The 19,537-nt window shown below is 48.8% G+C and overlaps 1 protein-coding gene across 8 annotated transcripts in view; it reads left to right on the top strand.

Moving 5' to 3' along the window:
* Nucleotides 1-19,537, top strand: part of LOC8052141 (paired box protein Pax-5) — a 220,945-nt gene that overhangs the window by 159,832 nt on the left and 41,576 nt on the right. For all 8 annotated transcript variants that reach the window (XM_042292454.1, XM_042292457.1, XM_042292452.1 and 5 more), the window contains 2 exons: nucleotides 915-1,112; nucleotides 18,922-19,178. In XM_042292454.1, coding sequence (XP_042148388.1) covers nucleotides 915-1,112; nucleotides 18,922-19,178 — 455 coding nt within the window. The remainder of the gene's footprint in view (nucleotides 1-914; nucleotides 1,113-18,921; nucleotides 19,179-19,537) is intronic.

Genomic DNA, 19,537 nt, shown 5'->3' with positions numbered 1-19,537 from the left:
TACGGTTCATATTAACCGCGAGCATCAACTGCTACAAAGCATAGCCCCCCAAACACCCTTTTATCTATAAACAGAGTGGCCGCCGTAAAGAAGGGGTGATTCGGCCAGCATCTTTCTGAAACAAGAATTTAAGGCGTACCGCGTGGTCTGTGAAACATGGCTGTTCCCATCGTGTCTAGACGAAACAAAAAATTGCTTCCTTTTTACATTTTTGGATTAAATACAGCCCACGTTGTATCACATAGAATTACTAGTTTCATTCGTATCAGCTTGCGCCGTCAGATGAGACAATGTGGCGTCTCCTTTACATGCAGCGGTTGATTTGGTAGAACATCTCTGCGTACAAAGGAAGAAATACATTTCTATCGATTAAATGATCGTTTGACTGACTGAATGATTGATTTGCACAGCTAACTTGAAGAACAAAATAACGGTTTCAACTCATTTATCTCAAGTATGTTAGCCTGTATGTATGGTTACACCTGCCGACATATTATTACGTTGCGCATGCGTGCAATCAAATATGGTTGTTCGAAATGTACGACTACAAGCGGTTGAAAAAAAGAAAATTGCGTTAAATAGTGTATTGAGTGTCTGAGCTAGCTGTGCCGGGTCCTGTACAAAGCGAGATGTAAATCATTACACTCGTTACGGCTTCTTTGCTTCCCAACACCTTGGAGTAAGTTATAGTTTTTTACAGTATTAGAACTACTGGGAGGAGCATCTTCCCTTCGATAACACTCCTCGTGAGCCTCGAGCGTGCACGCGCAGCCAAAGCACGACGGAAGGCAACAAGCGCGTGCAGGGAGTCAAGCATCCCAAAAGAACCGTCCTGCCGTTCTCACCCTTTCAGTGACTAGAGGAACATACTTTCGGTGCCCCGGTGTTTGAGCGTTTCTTTGTCGTGCTTGCAGGTACTACGAGACGGGCTCGATCCGTCCGGGCGTGATCGGCGGCAGTAAGCCGAAGGTGGCCACGCCCAAGGTGGTGGACGCCATCGCAAACTACAAGAAGCAGAACCCCACCATGTTCGCCTGGGAGATCCGGGACCGGCTCTTGGCCGATGGCGTCTGCGACCAGGACAACATACCCAGCGTCAGCTCCATCAACAGGCAAGCCCGCCTCACACACACGCTCGCTCGTGGAGCTACCCAATAAGCTACGCTTCGGAGTTACGACACTCCAGCCACATCGCTGCTTGAAATCATTGTTCCTAGTTATCTCGAGCCTCTTCCGAAATGGCGGGAAAAGCATCTTTATACTGAGGGAATATTAAAAACAGTTTGAGGACAAAGCAAACCGATATTGCGGCTCCCTGACCCCGTACGCACATGTTTCAGGAAGTCGCATTTTCAAATCCTAACGATCGCCATGTGCACCCGCTGTACACTAAGGAGCGAAAATGGCGGCGCTTAGCAGAAAATCAGGGAACCCAGTGTCGATACTCTAAGCGTAGAGTGACTCTGCGCGTCCTACCTACGTATCCCGCCTGATGTGCGGCTACGCCTCCGAGCGACCGTGCAAGGAACAAAGCGCGCTTCCAGGGTCGCGCACCGAGTCCTTATTCAACAAGATGTGCCCACTTTAGGAGCTTCCTTTCTAGCTCGCGTTTACAACACTGCTAAAACGCAAACGGGATTATAACTAAACTAATTTAAGTGTAAGTTATTAAAACAGTTAAAGTCACTCGGCGGCTATGAACACGAGGCAGCGCAAGCAGCCGAATTAACGTTTTGCTGCGGCCGCCGGTAGGCCGCGTTTCGTAATGTATGAGCGAAACGTTTTTCACTTTAGTTTAGTACCACTCAACGAAACCGTAGATGTCCTTAATCGTGCCGCTGTACACGAATAATTTTAGGCTCAAATATATAAAACACGATTGAAATTGTACGTTACAATAGCAAAATTACCCGGGGGTCTTGCGTGTGCTATCTATCCATGTTCCTTTTTAATCGGTCTCAGGTTTTCACAATATGAAATAATTCCATGTGCTTGTTGGTCTCTTATTTGACCTGCCATAATTTGTTTTCGGAACTTGAAACGTGCACCTTATGAAAGAACGGGTGAAACATTATACGAATAGTTTGAGCGTTTAATTGATTACAAGAAATGTATTCCCACTTAAGACGCCCAACAAAAGCTTAAACGCTCTCACGTCGAGTACCTATGCGATCCAATTTACGATCTCGCTACGTCATTCCTGAGCCAATGTGGGTCCGTGACGCTCTACACGTGTCCCGTAAAGCCCTTCTTGGACGTCATTTAAGCCTCCGCGCTTCCGCAGCAATCCCCTCCGTACCACGGACTCTGTTTCTCCTCCTCTTGCTCCTGACCAGGGCGGCAGAGATCAAGCGCCGCGGGGGCGGGCGAGTCGGTCCCCCAGGGCTGAGTGGCAGGCCGCAACAAAACAGCCCCGAACGCCAAGAGCCACCTGCCGCCTTTTACAGCCCCATAAAAACAATTCGGCCTTTCGTGGCTCCCGAATCGCCGCCATAAATCCCCCGGACCCCTCGGGAAAGAAACCCCGGGCGCCCATCGTCGAAGGGTTCGAGGCCCGGTGCCGCGAACCTCGCTCCTGTTGATCCCGACTTTCTTACACTCCGCTTCACCCTTGCGATGAACCGCAACTGACGCTATGAGCCAACGGAGCCAATGCAACACCGCGTGGGTGTCACGTGACCTTGGGGAGGGCCGCAGGCAGCGACGTAGGGGCTATGCCGCGCGGTCACGTGGTATACGTTTGCGGCATAGGGTTGGCTGGAATGGCTCGCGTGGCTTCCGCTGAGGTTCGTCGTGAGGCGAAATGGAGTATTGGGGGCTCGCTGGATCGACCGAGAAGACCCCAGGCGGAACGAACGAAGACGCACCTTCGCCACCGGGGCGCGGACGGTGAAAGAGAGGGAATGAACGTAGCAGAAAGAGTGGAATAATAAAAAGAAAGGGAGACAATTCGGTGGAGGTGCTACGTGGGGGAAGGGGGGCCGAGGAGGGCCGGTTCAGACGACATGTAAAACGCATTTCGTGGCGCGTGCGCTGTTCCGGCACTTTCGCAGCGCCCCCTTGACGCTTTCGTGGCCTCCTCTTTATTTCTCGCGCGGGAACAGGGCTGAAAGAAGGGCGCGGGAGAGGAAAATCGATCGGATTCCGGTCTCTTGGCTTCTCGGACGACGTTTCTTCTCAGGCAACCTCGGTGCTTTGTTGCTTTTTTTTTTTTTTTTTTTGTCATTTGTCGGAGAAAGAAGAGAAAATCTTTACGGGCATTACATACCGGAAAGAAGCACGGGAGCTATGCCGAATTTTCTTGCTCACCTGAAAGTAAATCGCATGGCACAGCACCTAAGATTAAATAAAACTGATATTAGTGGCGTATATGTCCCTTTTTTATGAAATGCCAACAGGGCTTCAGGTCACGGATGTTTTATTAGAATACAGAGGTTTATTGAGGAAAAAAAAAAGACTTTGTTCTAGGTGGTTAGCGCGCTTCAATCCGCTACTTTATAGTAGCGTTAGATAGCAGGGGAGAAAAAGATATAGAAACAAATTGAACTAACATGGAGGGGATCAGTGGGACCAGCCTCAGTGTTCCTGAATTTCCCAGGCATCTAGGGTTGCTGGAAGGGGCAGGAGCGATGTTCGAGTCGGGAGAATTATTGAAACAGCCTCTCGTCTTTAAATAAATATTTAAAAAAGCGGCATCATTTCAACGAGTATATAGATACAGGGATTGTTCAAAACCATCAATTTCTGCCAATCCGAAAGAATAAAAAGATAAGAGGCGAAGAATTTGTTTTGTCGGATACCGAGAGAACAATAAAATTACTCTACGAAAAGATATTAGTATGCATCAGTTATTATTTAATAGTCTCAGGAACAGTTCATCTGTTAGATGACACGCAAGAAAACGTCTCCACCCGAGTACCTCCTCATCATACACGAGTGTACACCTACATTACGTTTTCCATGACCTCAGGCGTACTAAAACACCGGCCGAACTACAACACCTTTATGCTCTTTATACCGCTTCCTTTCTTCCTTTGCACCTACGGCCCCACGACTGATTAGCTGATTAGCCTCCGACACCGTCTCCCATTCGATATACCTTTCCTAACCACTTCGAGACAGGTATTCAGTAAGCATTAAAAAAAAATGCTATATCTACACCGCCGCCACTCACGCATTCATGTCGTCAAGGAAAGCAAACATTCTTCCATACTCCTTCTCGTCTCAATAACCGTCGTGAAACAAGTTCGGCACCTCGGGAAGCGTTACTATTTTGCCACTTTATGTGGTGAATTCAGATATTTGTAAAGAAATGCAGGACGCGGCTTATTATGATGATAAGAGGTATAGAGTTTACTAAGTAAACACAACGCCAGAGACGCTACGGCTTCCGATCCCATCTCCCAGCCTCTCCAATTACCAACCCATTTGGTTGCCTCACGCAGCGCGGAAAGTGGACGGGACGGCTGTCCCACAGCGTTCCAAAAGAGATCCACGAGAGCTCCACGAGGTTTCACCGAAACCTCTCCCCCTTTCCCCCTTGGCCAGGCAGTCCCAGAAGTGGCCCCCTTTCCGGCGCTAATCGCAAGACAGAGAGGACAGCGCTTGCCACTTTGCGTCGAGTGTGTCGCGGGCTGTTATTACGGGGAGGGGTTGATCGGTCTGATTATCTATTAGGCGAATAGATGGCGCTTTGATAGATACGTCGTCACGAGGGTTCCGCGTCGCTTGAGAGCGTGCACGACGTGTAACCACACTGAATATTATGCTCAATTGCGTCAGCCGCGGCGCGTGCGCCCGTCGCGGTGATATATTGCGGTGCATTGCGATAACAAACAAATGCGTTCGTATAAAAATATATAGCGGCGCGAGATGAAGGATGTGTGCGGAAGAATAAAATCGAATGCTGGGATTTGTATCGGACCAAATGAGTTCGCGGTTAATTGCATGTGTAGTTCACAATTAGCATCAGCGCTGGTATGACGGATTGAGAGAAAAACTTTGATTTACTAAGTGGGCGATTGTATAGCGGCAACCGCATGGGACCAGAAGTTCATCGTTAGCCGAGCTAACTCCGGGGCACTTGTCCAACTCCTCCGAACCAGTAAAGGGTCGAACACGTTTATTGTAACTAGACATTTACCAAATAACTATTTTTGGTTTTACTGTGTTTACGGTCAACAAAAAGAACCTGTTCAGCGCTTTACGGAATAGTGCTGCCCCGTTACTATTAGATTCCTAAACAAAATTATCAACGAGATTGAACAAAATCTAATTGAGTAATCTCGATGCCTACTATCCACCTTCGACATATTAAAAATCTATCCGAACAGCGAGGCTTTTTGCGGTAGCACGAGTGTCCCGGTCGCTCCCCTTTATCCCGCGTCGTTTTTGAAGCTTCCCCTCCCAATCTAGCGTTCGATCCCCCGCCGCGACAGTGAAAAACAACGCCTTAATACGCTTAAGCTCTCAAGAGCAACGTGATAGCGTCCCCCGCCCAAACACACCAGTCCCAAAACCCTGTTTCCCCCCGCGGGGCCAATCCTTCCCTAATTCGGCCATAATAGAATCACAAACTGGCCGCCGCCGCCGCGAGTGGCCCCCGGCGCTCCTGAAGGGAGAGCAGAAACCTCTGGTGGCATCCACGCAGCAGGTCCCCTTATGAAACCTGGCACTCCGCAGATATGCACGCCTCCCCCCCACACCCCGCTCGCCTAAGTGGCATTTCGGGACCGCACTCACGCTGGTCGTTATCGCCCGCGCCCAAGATGCCCTCCCCACCACCACGTGTGTTTTCACTTCCTTTGTTGCGCGGCGAGGCGCTTGTTTCATCACCGCGTTCGATCTGACCCCCAGCCCTAACGCCCGCTTCCGCGGGAACAGCGGGTGTACTCCGTTTCCACATTACGATGGAGCGAAGAGAACGCTGCCAATCATCGAAGCCAATCACACGACGCGTGAGTATCACGTGACCTTCAGGAGGGGCGCAAAGACGCGCAGGGCACGCAGCCACGTGATACATTCGTGGCGCTGGATTCGCTGGGATGGCTCGTAGCGCTCGCTGCGGTCCGTCGTGAAGTGAAACGTAGCGTAGTAGAAGGTCTCTCTATCACGTGGCGGGATCTCTTGGAGAGAAGGGAATGGAGGGGATGAACTACACGGCTTAGCCCCCGTCTGCCATCTCGGGTAGGAGGAACACACAGAAGAAACACGTCCGGGTCGTTGAGGTCAGCTCCTGTGAGAGCGTCAATCTCGAATCGCAACTTGGTAGCGGGACGATAAATAATTTAGGGATTGAGTGTCGGACGCGGAGCGTATATTGAATTAGGGAAGGGGGGAGGCTGTACCGTTCGGAGGAACCCTAGTTGCACTTACCGAAGACGCGGATGTGAGGTGCGCTTTGGGGAATGAACCACAGGCTTGTTGTGTACGGCGGGGAGACCAGGGACGCTCATTTTTCCCTCGGGAGGTTAGGGAAGTAGGAAGAAAAGGGAGGGAGGGAAGTAGAGGATGGGGTGGAGGGGAACATGCACCTGTCTGCTTTCAGGAAAGTCTGGAGCGGGAGCGCGACCGTTCGGTTTTTGCCTGCGCTTTTCGCTGCGTTGTGTTGCTTGTATTGCGTTGCAGTTCTCGCGTAGGTTCGGGAGGTTTTGGAGATAAGAGGTCCGAGCGCCAAGCGAAAAATAGGATATCACCGGACTGAACGGGGGGGGGGGGGGGGGGGGGGGGGAGAGATTTCGGTGAGCGCGCGTAGTCGGAGGTCCTATTGATGATAGCCAGGCGGCTCGCCCCACGTCGGCTACGTTTCCCCTAGGATTATCTGGCACTTCTATTTGGTTGAGCACCGTAGTGCGTTTCGAGTATACAACGGCGGCTTCACTTTTTTATTATTGTATGTTGTTGAGCTCGGTGCGAAATAAAACGCGCATTTCTAGGCGCGATTGAGGGGAACGGGCCAGGTGTGGCTGCTGGTACCGGTCGCGGACGACTGATATTTTCAAAGGCGACGCGTTTTTTTGAACAATTAATCTAAGAAAAAAGAACGAGCGTGATGCGCAGTAAGGGGTCGTTATAATAAAGGAAACGTGGTGCTAACTTGTCAAGCTGTTTCTCAATAAAAAACAAAAGAAGAAAAAAAAATGGAGCCGTAAATTGAGAAGCGAGAGTGGCTAACTTTAGATTGTAAGGGCCATTTGGACCTTGAACATTTTTTGTGGTCCTTTCTTATGAAAATCACTTTTTCCCTCTAGCTCTTTAGCTACATTGTGAGTTAAATATACACAGTTCCAAAATGAACACAAAAAAAGAAACATCAATATTCTCGTATTATTCAACGCACCATTTTGTTTCGCGTAAATAAAAAATTAAGCATGAAAAAGTGTGACGCAACGTATATATTCGACTGCCTCCACCATTGATACTCATTTGGTACGTCAGAACGAGTTTTATAAATCGTGCCTTGCGGTTATGCGCCACCATACTTAGGAAGTTTTGTACGTAGTGCCATTGGGATTAAAAGGGTAACTTGGGCGGGTAGCTGCCCGAACTGAACGCGGAACTAGACAAAATAATGCACCTTTCAAAGTGCATGAAGTACGCAGTATTTAACCGCAATCACGAAAACATGGAGGAAACGCAGTAGAGAAACAGAAGGGAGAAAAAATAGAAAGAGGAAGCCGGGCAGTGAGCGAGGATAAGAAAACAGAAAAAAAAGAAGAAATAGAGCTTCAAAGGGAGCCCTTTGCTTTGCTCAAAATGCGGGCTATATCGATCGCCACTTATGCCTAAGTAAATGAATGTATGCGTGTCATTTACGGGGAAACCGAGCTCAATTCCTAGCCCTAAGATATGTTGCTTATAGGCAGTTTTTTTTAAAATTAAATTTGAACGGTTTGTTTACCTGCACATCTGAATTAAAGAAAGAAAAAAGGCGTTATAGGCACACCATAGAAAAGGCTTTCGAATTGTATAGTGGTAGCCGCAACCGCCATACAATTACCGCAACGAATCCTCGTTCGTACGTTTTCAGAGAGTTTTTTGGTCAGCCGACACGGTGTTTATAGGCGAAACACGAAGAAGCAAAGTAACACAAAGAGAGCAAGGAAAAAAAAAAAGTAGTGCGAAGTCCGAGAAAAAAGAGGACGCCCCTTAAACTCAACTAACCGTAAACGCACTCTGCAGTTCCCCGCCGCCTACGCATTTATAGAGGAGCGAGCAAAACGCGAGAGCTCAAAAACACGAATCGCCAAAACGAAAAAAAAAAAAAAAGAGCAATACAAAAACAAATAAAAAAAGAAAACTAGCCGATGGTAGAAAACCACAACGAGCAAGTCGAATCCGAAAACCAAACCCCTGGAACGCCGAAAATTTCTCGCTCGATCCTCTGGGCGAATATCTGTTTCCAAAAAGGCGACAGCGATCGATACGCAAGAGTGGGCAACCAATCAGAACGCTCCGACGCGTCTCCTTCACTCCCCCCCCTCCCCCCCCCCCCCCCTTCCCCCCGAACCCTCTTGGAGTCTTCCGTATATTTCTTGGGTGCATGTTGCTGTTCTTTTGGCCCCTTTCTTTTTTTTTTTCCTTTCTGCTGGTGGGGCTCCCTTCCTCGAGCAGCTCTATATGGCTCGTTTCGTGTACACGGCAGCCGTGATGGAACGTCGGGGAAAGCGAATTCTCCAGTTCGCCAGGCAAAGAAGTGTGATAAAGCTAGTCCTTCCTTTCAAGGCTCTCTCTCTCGTTCGTTCTCTCTCTCTTTCTCCATCTTTCTCCAACTCACAGCATCCTCTTCCACTCTCCATCTCTGCACCATCATCTCTTCTTGGCTTTCCCGAGTTGCTCTTCTTGCTCCTCTCTGGCTGTGCACGCCCGCTTGCCTGCCTGCCTCTTCCCCTGGCCTCTTTACGCATTCTGCATCCTCCTCCTACGTGTTCTTTTCCCCTCTTCCCTCACCGCCCCGCCGCTACTTTCTACTTCTGCCACCCCCGAATGTTGTCGTTGTTCAATGCCGCAGAAGCAGCGGCGCATCAAACGTGTCCCCTAGCTTCCCGCCCCCCCCCCCCCCCCCCCCCCCCCCCCTCCCTGCCGGCCGTCGGAGGCAAAGAGTAGCGTCTTATAACGCACAACCTCTAGTCTTTACGTTATGTTGTTTCTTTCTGAGAAGCCTTCTCGTCCTCCCTCGAAAACGAGGAGGGAAAAATAAAAAAAAAAGAGTGCGAGGAAATCCGGGAAGAGCGCGCGGTGTGGGAGAATGGGGACCAGTGCTCGCTGGAATACGCCGAATAAGAAGCCATCTCAATTTTAGGCTTTTCTTTTTTTCTTTTTTTTCTTTCATTGGTTACGGCGGTCGGTCGGTGGCGGATGGTCACCCTCGACTCGCGACTGTTTATCCCTTTGTTAGTATATATACTATATACACTTTTGTATCTTTACTGTGGTTTGTTTCTGCCCTAAAAATACGTTTCTGAAATTATCTTTATTACGCTTCATACTTCTATTAATCGTGTAGGAATTTCTCCAATACTACAGTGAACGTCATATCACTGACGTGCTCCGGCTGATGTTTATATCTTTAAACATTTAAATGTCTGTATTCTTTCGTTCTTCTTTTCTTTCTTTTTTTTTTTTTTTGTAAAGCGTTAAATAGTATTTTACGAGGCCACGTCCAAATAGTCCATCAATAGAGGTAGAAATGGGTAGGTGCTCATTGTTCACTGATGACGACACCTCTAATAAACATTTTTAGAAGAGCAAAATCACCAAGTCGCATACGCGTGAAAAACAAATACGAACAAACCTCTACACGGAGACGATGCGAGCCCATTTCAATGGCATCGAAAACGCAATGTTGCACAGCAGCAGGAAACGCTCAAGTTCTCCCTCGTTCTCATCATTTAAGCAAAACCTTTGCATAGAACAACTCACCCGTAAAAGGTACTAAACAAAAATTATAAAATCGTGCGATTCATAATCTCAACGCAGATGGCGTATACGCAACTTTGTTCGTAAATAAACGCAAGCCCATTAGCATATACGCTATCTCTCCGAAACAACAATTCCCACAGACGCGTAGCTCTCGCGTAAACTACTGCGCAAAAGGATCGTTGCGTAACCACGGGTCATTCATTAGCGCCTCTTCTCTGGGTTCGTCTAGAACCCCCCACCCCCCCCACCCCCGGGGGGCCGCGTTAGCTTGCCTCCGATCCCCCAAACACCGCAAGCTCACGCGGGCGCGTGGCAAGCGCATTTGTAGAGTAAGAGTTGACTCGCTTTTCCGAGTAGCTACGGACCGCAAGCATCATCTGTCTTCTGGGGCGGAGACTCTGCCGAGGGATGCTGTTAGCGCGAGGCAGGGCCGCCGTGAGCGGAGCTAGCTTTGTTTAAAGCACCGTTGTTCCGTATACCATTCCCCGCGTCGGGGTGTGCTTCATACGGAATGAAGTCTAAGCGCTATGTGCACGGACGTCGAGGTTGAGGAGCAAAGCTCGTTACAATGTTGGCGGTTTGAAGGATGGACGGATGTGTGGGGTGACAGCACGAGTAGTTTCAGAAGCTGGGATCGCGAAGTGGGAGGAGCCCTCAGCGTGTGCTCGTGGTGGCGATGCTCTTTGTGGTGCCTTCCGAGTTGTGTCTGCTCATGCATGCAATCGAATCTGTGTAGTTGGTTCCTGAAAGTCTTATGTCGAAACTCGAAATGATTTAGTTAGAGCGAGAGAAAAAAGTGAGATATCGCGCACCACCTTATTAAAAGCTCATAAAGTAATTAAATATTTAAAAAAAAGTCTGGGTTTTTTGTGTGCTGTTCGTCTTTTTTGTTGTTTATATGCGAGGTGTTTGTTGTTTCATCCCATTTGCTAGCAATATTTTTGTTATCTTAGACCACACGAACGGTGTTCTGCCGGCACTACTTCCAAACGCTCGCTTTATAAAAGAAAAAAAAAATTCAAGGATTACCAAACTTAGACAATTTTGCCAAAATATTAGTATAAAAAATTGCGATGTTACTAGTGAAATTGAAGTCAGGTATCAAAATACTTGTTATGCTTGGTTACGCAGTTCGTGTCAGACCCTCTTTAATTTGGTGAGTGCAAACGTTCTGTCGAATAGCCTCTTCGTAGTTTTTTTAGCCACTTCGATTAGTCCAGTGTTAAATGTTGTCTTGTACAAAGATCGCAGTCTATCAATACACGCACATCGAAACAAATAAAACTTAAGGTCTTTATTCAGTACGAACAAACTAATAAACTTGTTAATCGTTCTGTAAAGTGGAAACCATATGATGCACATTCAGTTAACTTTCATTCACTTTTTTTTTATGTTCAGCTCCGCATTTTTTGAAAGAGCAAGAAGTTTCGATTCGCCTAGGCTAGCAGTCGTACTGCACCGACTAAATTTTTTATCTACAGGTTGCAGTAACGTCGCCAAGAGTCTTTCGCAAACTAACCTCAAGCTGTCTAAACATCTACCGACAAATTAGGATTTTTGACTTTCGAGACCCCTGCCAAGGAAAAAGCACGTGCTTTAAAACGTTCTTCACCTCTCATTTATCGCGCTTCTTATATTTCGTTTCTCAGATACGTCGTTAAGTTCAGGCTGCAGCGGCAAGGATGGGCTATCAAGAACGTATGGGAGTTGTCGCGATGAGGGCTCGCAGTGGAGAATCAGTCGAATCGGCCCCAATCCTCGACCCCGACAGCTTCGAGGGGGGAAGTCTGCGTCGGAAGCGGGATCAATGCGAGTTCAATCGTAGCTGCTCCAGAAGCAGCAGCCTCGTTTTCGGCTGGTCCTGGCGACGATTTCCGGTTCCGGTTTGTGTCGTATTCAGCCCCCTTTCCTCCCTCTCTGCTCCCCCGTCCCCGCCGGGGTCGTCAGATCGCTTCGAAACTGGCGCTAGAGTCACCACCGACAAGGACCCCCCCGGTGCTTTTCGGAGTCATCATCGGCCGTTGGTCGGTGACGACGCTGTCGGCGGGGACTTTCCAACCACTAGGCGTTTGAAACTTCCAGTATAGAGGCAGAGTCGAGGGAGTCTGATTGTGTGAATGCTTTCGAACATTCGCGTTTTTGTTGGGTGGCGACGAACCTCGTTCACTTGATTTGCGTGTAAGTATATACGTCACAGCTCGATCCCCACGTAATTTTCAGTTATATAATGCACGCGGGGTCTATCTTTGTTCCGGAACTTAAAGTGGGATCATAAATATATTGTACATAAAAACAAACCTGCAGCCAGAATGAAAAATAATGAACGTGAGCTATGTTTCGCAGTGAAACTATTTGGCTGGTTAGAATCTTCTTTCTATATTTTTTTGGTATAGTCCCCGCAGGAACACGGCACGTGGCTTATGATGTCCAGGCTTCGCACTTTATGATTGGTTCCGCTTTCTTATCATAAAGTGATGCTATATCATTGGCTACGGGGTCGATCACAAGATGCCCGAACCACGTAACGCCTTGCGTTTCTTAAGCCGTCAGTAACTCTAGGTTGTTGCCGATGTTTATAATTTAATTACGAGGTTATATAACGTAAACCTTATTCAAATAAATAAGTATGAAAACATCGTTAAAATCTTATTATCCAATTAAAAAAAAATTGAATAGCTTCAATGGTGGACGTCGTCCCTAGCAGACGAGAGAATATCCGACAGGACGGGAGGGTCCCGATGCATCGGCGGTGCTGCGGAACATCGCGTGGGCTGAAGAACGCCCAAACCAGAAACGACGCTATCGAGTTCCCTCCAAATCACTGGCAGCCGCTCCCGTCAAGACCGCCTAACGGCGCGCACAGCCGACCGTCGGCATCAATTGCTTCTAATTGGCCCAACAGCCTCCGCCACCGCCGAAGAACCCAAGCACGTGGTTTCAGCCCCCGCTGTCCAATTTACCGTACGAACAATGTACGGATGCACGGCGTGTTACCACCAGCACCGAGTTCAACCTCGGCCGGCTGTGTGCGCAGGGTGGACCGAGGCTCGGCGTCTGTCGTGTACGCTGCGCAGCCGGCGGCGGCGGCGGCGGATCGCTTTCGTGCGTCACGCCTATTTAGGAAATGAAAGCGGGCCTGGCTCGTCGTCCCGCGGGGCTTTCCCGCCGCGCCCCGTGCGGTCCTGGAAACACGTCGGCATCGTCGGGGACTGATAGGAACACGCGAGCTGACGCGACGGCTCATCGAGTCACCGGTGGCGGTCAGGTTCGACGGCGTCGGTGCGTGGTCGCATGCCACAGTATAGTCGCGAGCGACGTTGTGGCACGGGCCGTCCGGTCTGGCGCGGTTTGCTGCATCAGTGTTACTGCTTCTTTGATGCCTTGTATACTCTGCGCGACAGTGTAGGCGCGAACACGACTTTGGCGCGCGTCTTCGTGTTTTACTTCGATAGGGTACTGGCGGGCATCGAAATTTCTAACTTAGGTTAGTTTTCCAACTGAGCACTTTCCACCACTATACAGTCACCTAGAGCATTTTCCCTCCGCAGCCAATGGGATTTCGACATTAGTTGAGAAGAACGCCGAAACACGAATCACTAAGCAAGCTTTGAGTGCGCTTGAGAGACGATGGCAAACATGAAACGATTGTAACGAGAGAGTTTTTCTTCTGACACTGCGCGTGTCCTTGAACGGCGATCATCTTAAACCTTATATATACGGTAGACACAAATCAACTGGCTTGTGAACTTTTATATGTATCGCAGAACACAAATTGACTTTGCACTTTTACGTGGTTGGTCCTTCAACGTTTGAATACATGCTCCGGTAGTACCCGTGTATCTGTATCGACGTATACACGTATATTTTTGATGGTGGGCGTTACACCATAAACGCAGTTGCAAGAACAGAATCTTGTTTCCTTGTTGGCACGGGATAACCTTACGTTATACACCGCTAACTATTCAGGTGTTGTCCATTTCTTTTTTCCTGATTTTTTTTTTCTTTCTCATATCCAAAACAAAATGAGAAAAACTTGTGTCCGAAGAAAGAAGGTATACTTCCGAAAAGGGCAGATAAAAATTGTCAATAGGCCATGCTATGCTATATATGGAAAGCAACTGAACCCTATAAACTTTCGCACTTCAGTGATGACCAATTAGATCACATTTCCGTTTCACACACACAAAAAAAAATGTAATTAACGTTGTTCCTCGTACCTGCCTACGAGAACTTATAGAGGATCATTATAATGTATTTGCATGGTACTGAAAGGCTTTGCGGTGTTGGTTTCGAAGAAACTACGCCAAGAATACGTGTGTGAAAGGGCGAAGGGGGGTGGGGGGGAGGGGACGGTATTGTTGCGGTGGTTCGATTAATAGCTTAAGACTGTCAGCGCGAATAGCACGCGAACTATTCGCTGCATTAACAAACCCCTCACAAATCCACAAAATCACAACGGCTTTTCATACCATGCCTTGGGAGAATGCGGTTTTCAAGCATGCTAGAAGTCACAATCTCCTTCTTAGAAGGCATCCCGTCGCGGGATTGGTCAGCCGCACAAAAAATCGCGCAAAAAGTGACCATGAGCACAGAGTAGCCCCACAAATTAGATGCGCACTCCCCCTCTAAGATAGCCGTCTCAGAAACGAGCAGTTTGAACCAATCAACCGAAACGAGTCATTTAGACCCTGCCACCGAAGCCAATTTCCGGAATCCACCGCTGCCACCGACCACAGCAAACAAAAGCCTCACGCAGAGAGCGTCGCTATACCGCACACGACTGGCTGGCCGGACGTGCGGCGTGGCCGTAACGCCACTGACCGCACCTAACACGTGCTTCATCCACCCAAGGGCAACGGCTCTTGTTCCCCAGCCCGCTGCTACCCAAACGGAGCCCGTCACGTCGCGTCCCGCCCGTCGGCGCGGTCGTCGGCGCCGTCGCCTGTCCGCCCGTCCGCTGTCCACCCGCCGTATAGAGCGACCCGTAGATCACGAGACCGGGGTACATTGCATGCTTTGTTCATCCTTAAGCTGCCAGTGCCGTGGAAGTTACGTGCTCGTTTGGGCCAATGAATCAGTCACTCTTTCATCGCGTGATGCCGCTCTCTTTTAGCTCGTGGGTATGGGGCAAGAGAGTGACCACGTGGCGAAAGACGGACGTATGACCGCTCCAACAAGCACCTAGCTTCCACCCCGCTGTCAGCTTAGGAGTGAACGGAGTGTAGGGTCAGCTGTCGTCGGTCACCGCTCGTTAGACGCGCTGCGCCTGCAGCGTCGTCGTCGGCCGACAAAAGCGTGGCCGCGGCAAGCCGTGCATGCAGCGCGCATACCACTGGTTGGACGCGCTGGTCGACGGTTCGAGCACAGGAGACGGGATTGCTTCGGACACTGGTTGCCCGGTTCTCGGGAGGCTTAATGAATGAGTGGAGGCGTGCGGAACGGATTGAGGCTTGTACGGTGGCGGGAAGAGGCGTGGAGCGTGCGCGCACAAGGCAGTTCGGCTTCGGCGGGTGACACGCCTGCTTTGTTGTGAAACAGCGTTTTTGCCGGCTCTTATGTCAGTTTTCGAAAGAAGAGAAACAAGCAACAATAACAGGAGTGCCGAGAAGGTGTTTGCCGGGCTTCTTTAAAATGACACGAGATGAATTTTGATGTCCCACGTCTATACGAGAAATCGAAATTCCTCTATGGCGCACGCATGCCGGTTTTTTTTTTTTTCGTTTTTTTTTTCTAGATGTTTTTTTTTTAGGTTTTGTTTCCCTTAAATCGATGGTGAACCGAACATTTCAGTGTTTATAATAAGCGGTGCACTATCTTTCCATGAGTCAGAGCCGCTGGTGTGCGCGAGCACACGCAACGAAATTGACGTCATCATATCCCCCATTCGAGCTTATTAAGCGTGAATGGGGGATATGATGACGTCAATTTCGTTGTGCGTGCTCGCGCACATCAGGGACTGCTGACTCATCAAAAAAGATAGTGCGCCGCTTATTACAGACACTGAAGTGTTCGATTCACCGTCCCTTTAACTCTAGCTTTCCTCTACTTACCCATCCCATAAAGAAAAAAAAAAAGAACTCGGTAACTGGATGCCATTAAAAATGCTGCTCTTCAAGTCTGAGAGTCAGTGCTTTCAGCACGAAATCGGTCGCGACCTGTTATCTAAATCTTGATCCCACATTCATAGGAAATTGAGGGCCACGCTCTGCTCGTAACGTTCTGTTACCTAGACAAAGGTATATATAGATATATACGTTCCCACTCTTCTTTTTTAAGGTTATCATGTCGTACAAAATGGTTCCTTGTATATAACGAAAGCCCGTAAAGCGTAAAAAGGACTCGCCAACTCCTCCCACTCACGCGCGTCAGGCGTACGCTTGGACTATATACTCAGTTCACCCTAAACTGAAAGTACAGTGGAAGCTACGTGCTTAGCGTACCAGACACTTTTTCCCCCTCTCTTTCCCCACGTGATCACGCTTCCGCCCAATCCCACGGGCAGAAAGGAGGGTCAGGCGATGAAAAGGAGGGCAATTGATTGGTCCGGCGAGCACGTAGCTTTCACCGCACTGTTAGCTTCTGGGGAATACGAAGTATACACACTGTCGCGGACTGAGCGGTCTTTTTCGCCCCACAAGATAAAGCGGCCGCCGGATGCGGCCAAGCGTCGCCGACCAGTCTCAAATGGCCGCCTCGTCGTTTCGCCGACCGCGCTCGGCGTCCCGAATTAAAAAACAGACAAACAAAAAAACCTTCTTCGATCGAAGCAGAGCCCGCGCGCGGGACTCCATAGCGAGTCAACAAGACGGCACTTGAACCCCGGCTCGGGGTCGCCCCATTTTTGAGCGCACACTCGACAACGCTACACTTCGTCAAACGCTCGAGGAGGTAGAGGGACAAGCTCAGAGACAAAAAAAGGGCTATTTGAATTGACTTCCAGGAGCGGTCATTAGTAGGTTGCAACGTTCGCCTCATATTTGCCTGACTACCGACGTTTTGGACGTTCGTTCGACTGTGAGATATCGGACTGTGTTTACACTACGGTGTGCTTTCTTCGCCGAGACTGCGTACTTCTAATCGAATGGCACGCGACCGAATGGAATTGTCTGTCGTGACTCGATCGTCTCTCGTTAGTTTGTTGAAAGGAACGTCCCGAAGATACGACTGGGAGATGATAATGGTGTCATTATACGTGCGATTGGTTTATAAATAACTACGGATGATTTAACGGTCGGCAAGTCATGAACGCAACAACAAAAACGAAACAAAATTTCTGGCTCATGACTGTTTTAAGATTACAGTACTTGGATGGTTGCGAATTTGAAAGAAGTCACAACTTTTTACTGAATGACTCGCGTTCGGTCATGCGGTACGATACTGCCGTGTAAAGTGTGTGAGCGTGCATCGTTTTATCACTGAGGGGAGAGGATATTTATAACAAAAAATTTCTCCAGGCTGTCTTTTTTTTTATTGAGAAAATACGAAATAATTTGACATCATAATTTTCACATCGTTGTCGCATTAATCTTACATAGTCCACACAGGTCAGAAATATTTACCTAACATTATTACATTATCATTCCTTTAAGTCTTAGCACCGATGTGTCATCATTCAGGTTTAGTGGTTCCGTGCTTTTCTAATACATGCCCGCGAACTAATAACGTATTTTCTTGAAGCTTTTTTGTTGTTGTTGTTGTTCTTATTTTGTTTTGGTTGTGATACACACCAACTCGTAAGTTTTTTTGTTTTTTTTTTGTGGAAATATTTCTAACAACAACAGCATCATAGTCACTGACGGCTTAAAAATGGCAGGGTAGTGCCTGTTCCGAGCATCTCATTAGCGCTCTTCAGCCAATGAGAGTGCAGCATTGGCCGATGAGAACAAAGGAAGAAGCGTATTAAGACACACCCTGGGAAGTTTCTTAAGCTGTTAGAGACAGTGGAATTTCATACATAGAAAAAAAAGCAAGATGCGATATCTCGCATTTCAAATTTATACATTACTTAACTGGTATTTTCTATCAGGCTGTTTCTACTGAATCCGTGGTCCTACTCTGTAACGAAAGCCCAACAACTAAGGAAGGTTGACTACGGGTATCACAACGTGGCAGAACCCCAGACATTTGACGCATACAGGCGGAATTGGTGTGCGTACTGCAATAAAAAATGTGTGATCATTAACTGGCATCGGCAGAGCTCCAAACGATACACGGGCGTACTTGCACACGAAACTGAAATCGCAGAGAAAAAGAATACTTGAAAGGTTCTATGCGTGCCGTGTTGCCTGGCGCATTTTCTAAATACCTCGACGAAATACTTCCCGTAATTTTGTAACCAACTGCTATGTGGTCGCCAAATTGAGAATGGAAAGAACGAGCAGAAACCTTATAAAGTATACTGCGCCGTTAAGTTACATTGAACACGGAAACACGTAATCTACGATACGACATATGGTAGACAGAAAAGAACATGACGTAATATGAAAGCGCACTATATCTGCGCTTTCACATGTACGTCATGCTTTTTTCCTTCTACCATATCGTCTCGTCATTACGCGTTTACGTGTTCAGTGTAACTTCGCAGCGCCGTATATTTGATAATGTCAAACCAACTAGCCCAAATCCAAGCATTGTGAGCTCAAACCACCAGCAGCATTTGTGGGAGAAGGGCTCCTGCACGCGTATTGAGTAGCTTTCCCGCATAACTTTAGATTTCAAGATGGATGAACGCCCAACTCTGCTCCCTGGGCGAGCTTATATACAGGAAATCTACACGAGACGCGACCACAAAAGAGGTACCACCGCTGTAGCGTCCGACGGACGCGACCGTTTAATGCTGCATCTGTCAGCGTCTGTCCATAGGCACTAACAGATCGTTTGAAAGGATGCAAGGCGACCTAAAACTATCACAATTTTCTCGTCAGGGGCGCTGTTCACAACTTGATAGCTATGAGTCTATGGAGGATAATAACGTGCCGGGGTTGTTGGCTCCTACCGCAGGATCGTGCGAAACAAGGCCGCCGAGAAGGCCAAGCACCACCACGTGTCGTCGTCGAACGGCGGCAGCCCTCAGCCGCAGTCGTCGCCCACCTCGGTGATCGCCCACGCGCCGGCCTCGGCGCACGAGTCCAGCGCAGCCGTGGCAGCGGCAGCCGCGGCCCTCCAGCGGCCCTCGTACTCCATCAACGGCATCCTGGGCATCCCTAGCGCCGAGGCCGCCAAGCGCAAGCGCGACGACGCGCACGTACAGCAGCAGGGTGAGACCCTCTTTCCTCCTCCTCTACTCAAACCGCACATTGGAGTACCGATTGGGGAACGACTATGGTGCCTGGAACGCGTCTCCGATTGGTGTGCTTTACCGCGTACAAAGACGTGGTCCCTTGATTTCCACCTGATGACATCTGATGATGATACAAGCGTCGCGCTGTCGCCGGCTGCGATCCTGGAGGTGTCCCAGTAGCGGTGGTGTATGTGGCAGACGCCTGTTCCTCTGCAGGTTGCTCTCCAGTGTGGGAGTCAACGGAAGCTTTGGCAACCAGAAGTTGATACGCCGCGACAACAGCGATACTCGCGTTCGCTCGCGTTTTTCGCCAGCATTTCTGCGACCAACCGCAGG

Source organism: Ixodes scapularis, unplaced genomic scaffold (genome assembly GCF_016920785.2).
Source record: "Ixodes scapularis isolate PalLabHiFi unplaced genomic scaffold, ASM1692078v2 PGA_scaffold3__209_contigs__length_174095766, whole genome shotgun sequence".
NCBI lineage: Eukaryota > Metazoa > Arthropoda > Arachnida > Ixodida > Ixodidae > Ixodes > Ixodes scapularis.
The sequence above is the reverse complement of the archived record's forward strand: the minus strand, read 5'-3'. Positions and strand labels throughout refer to the sequence as shown.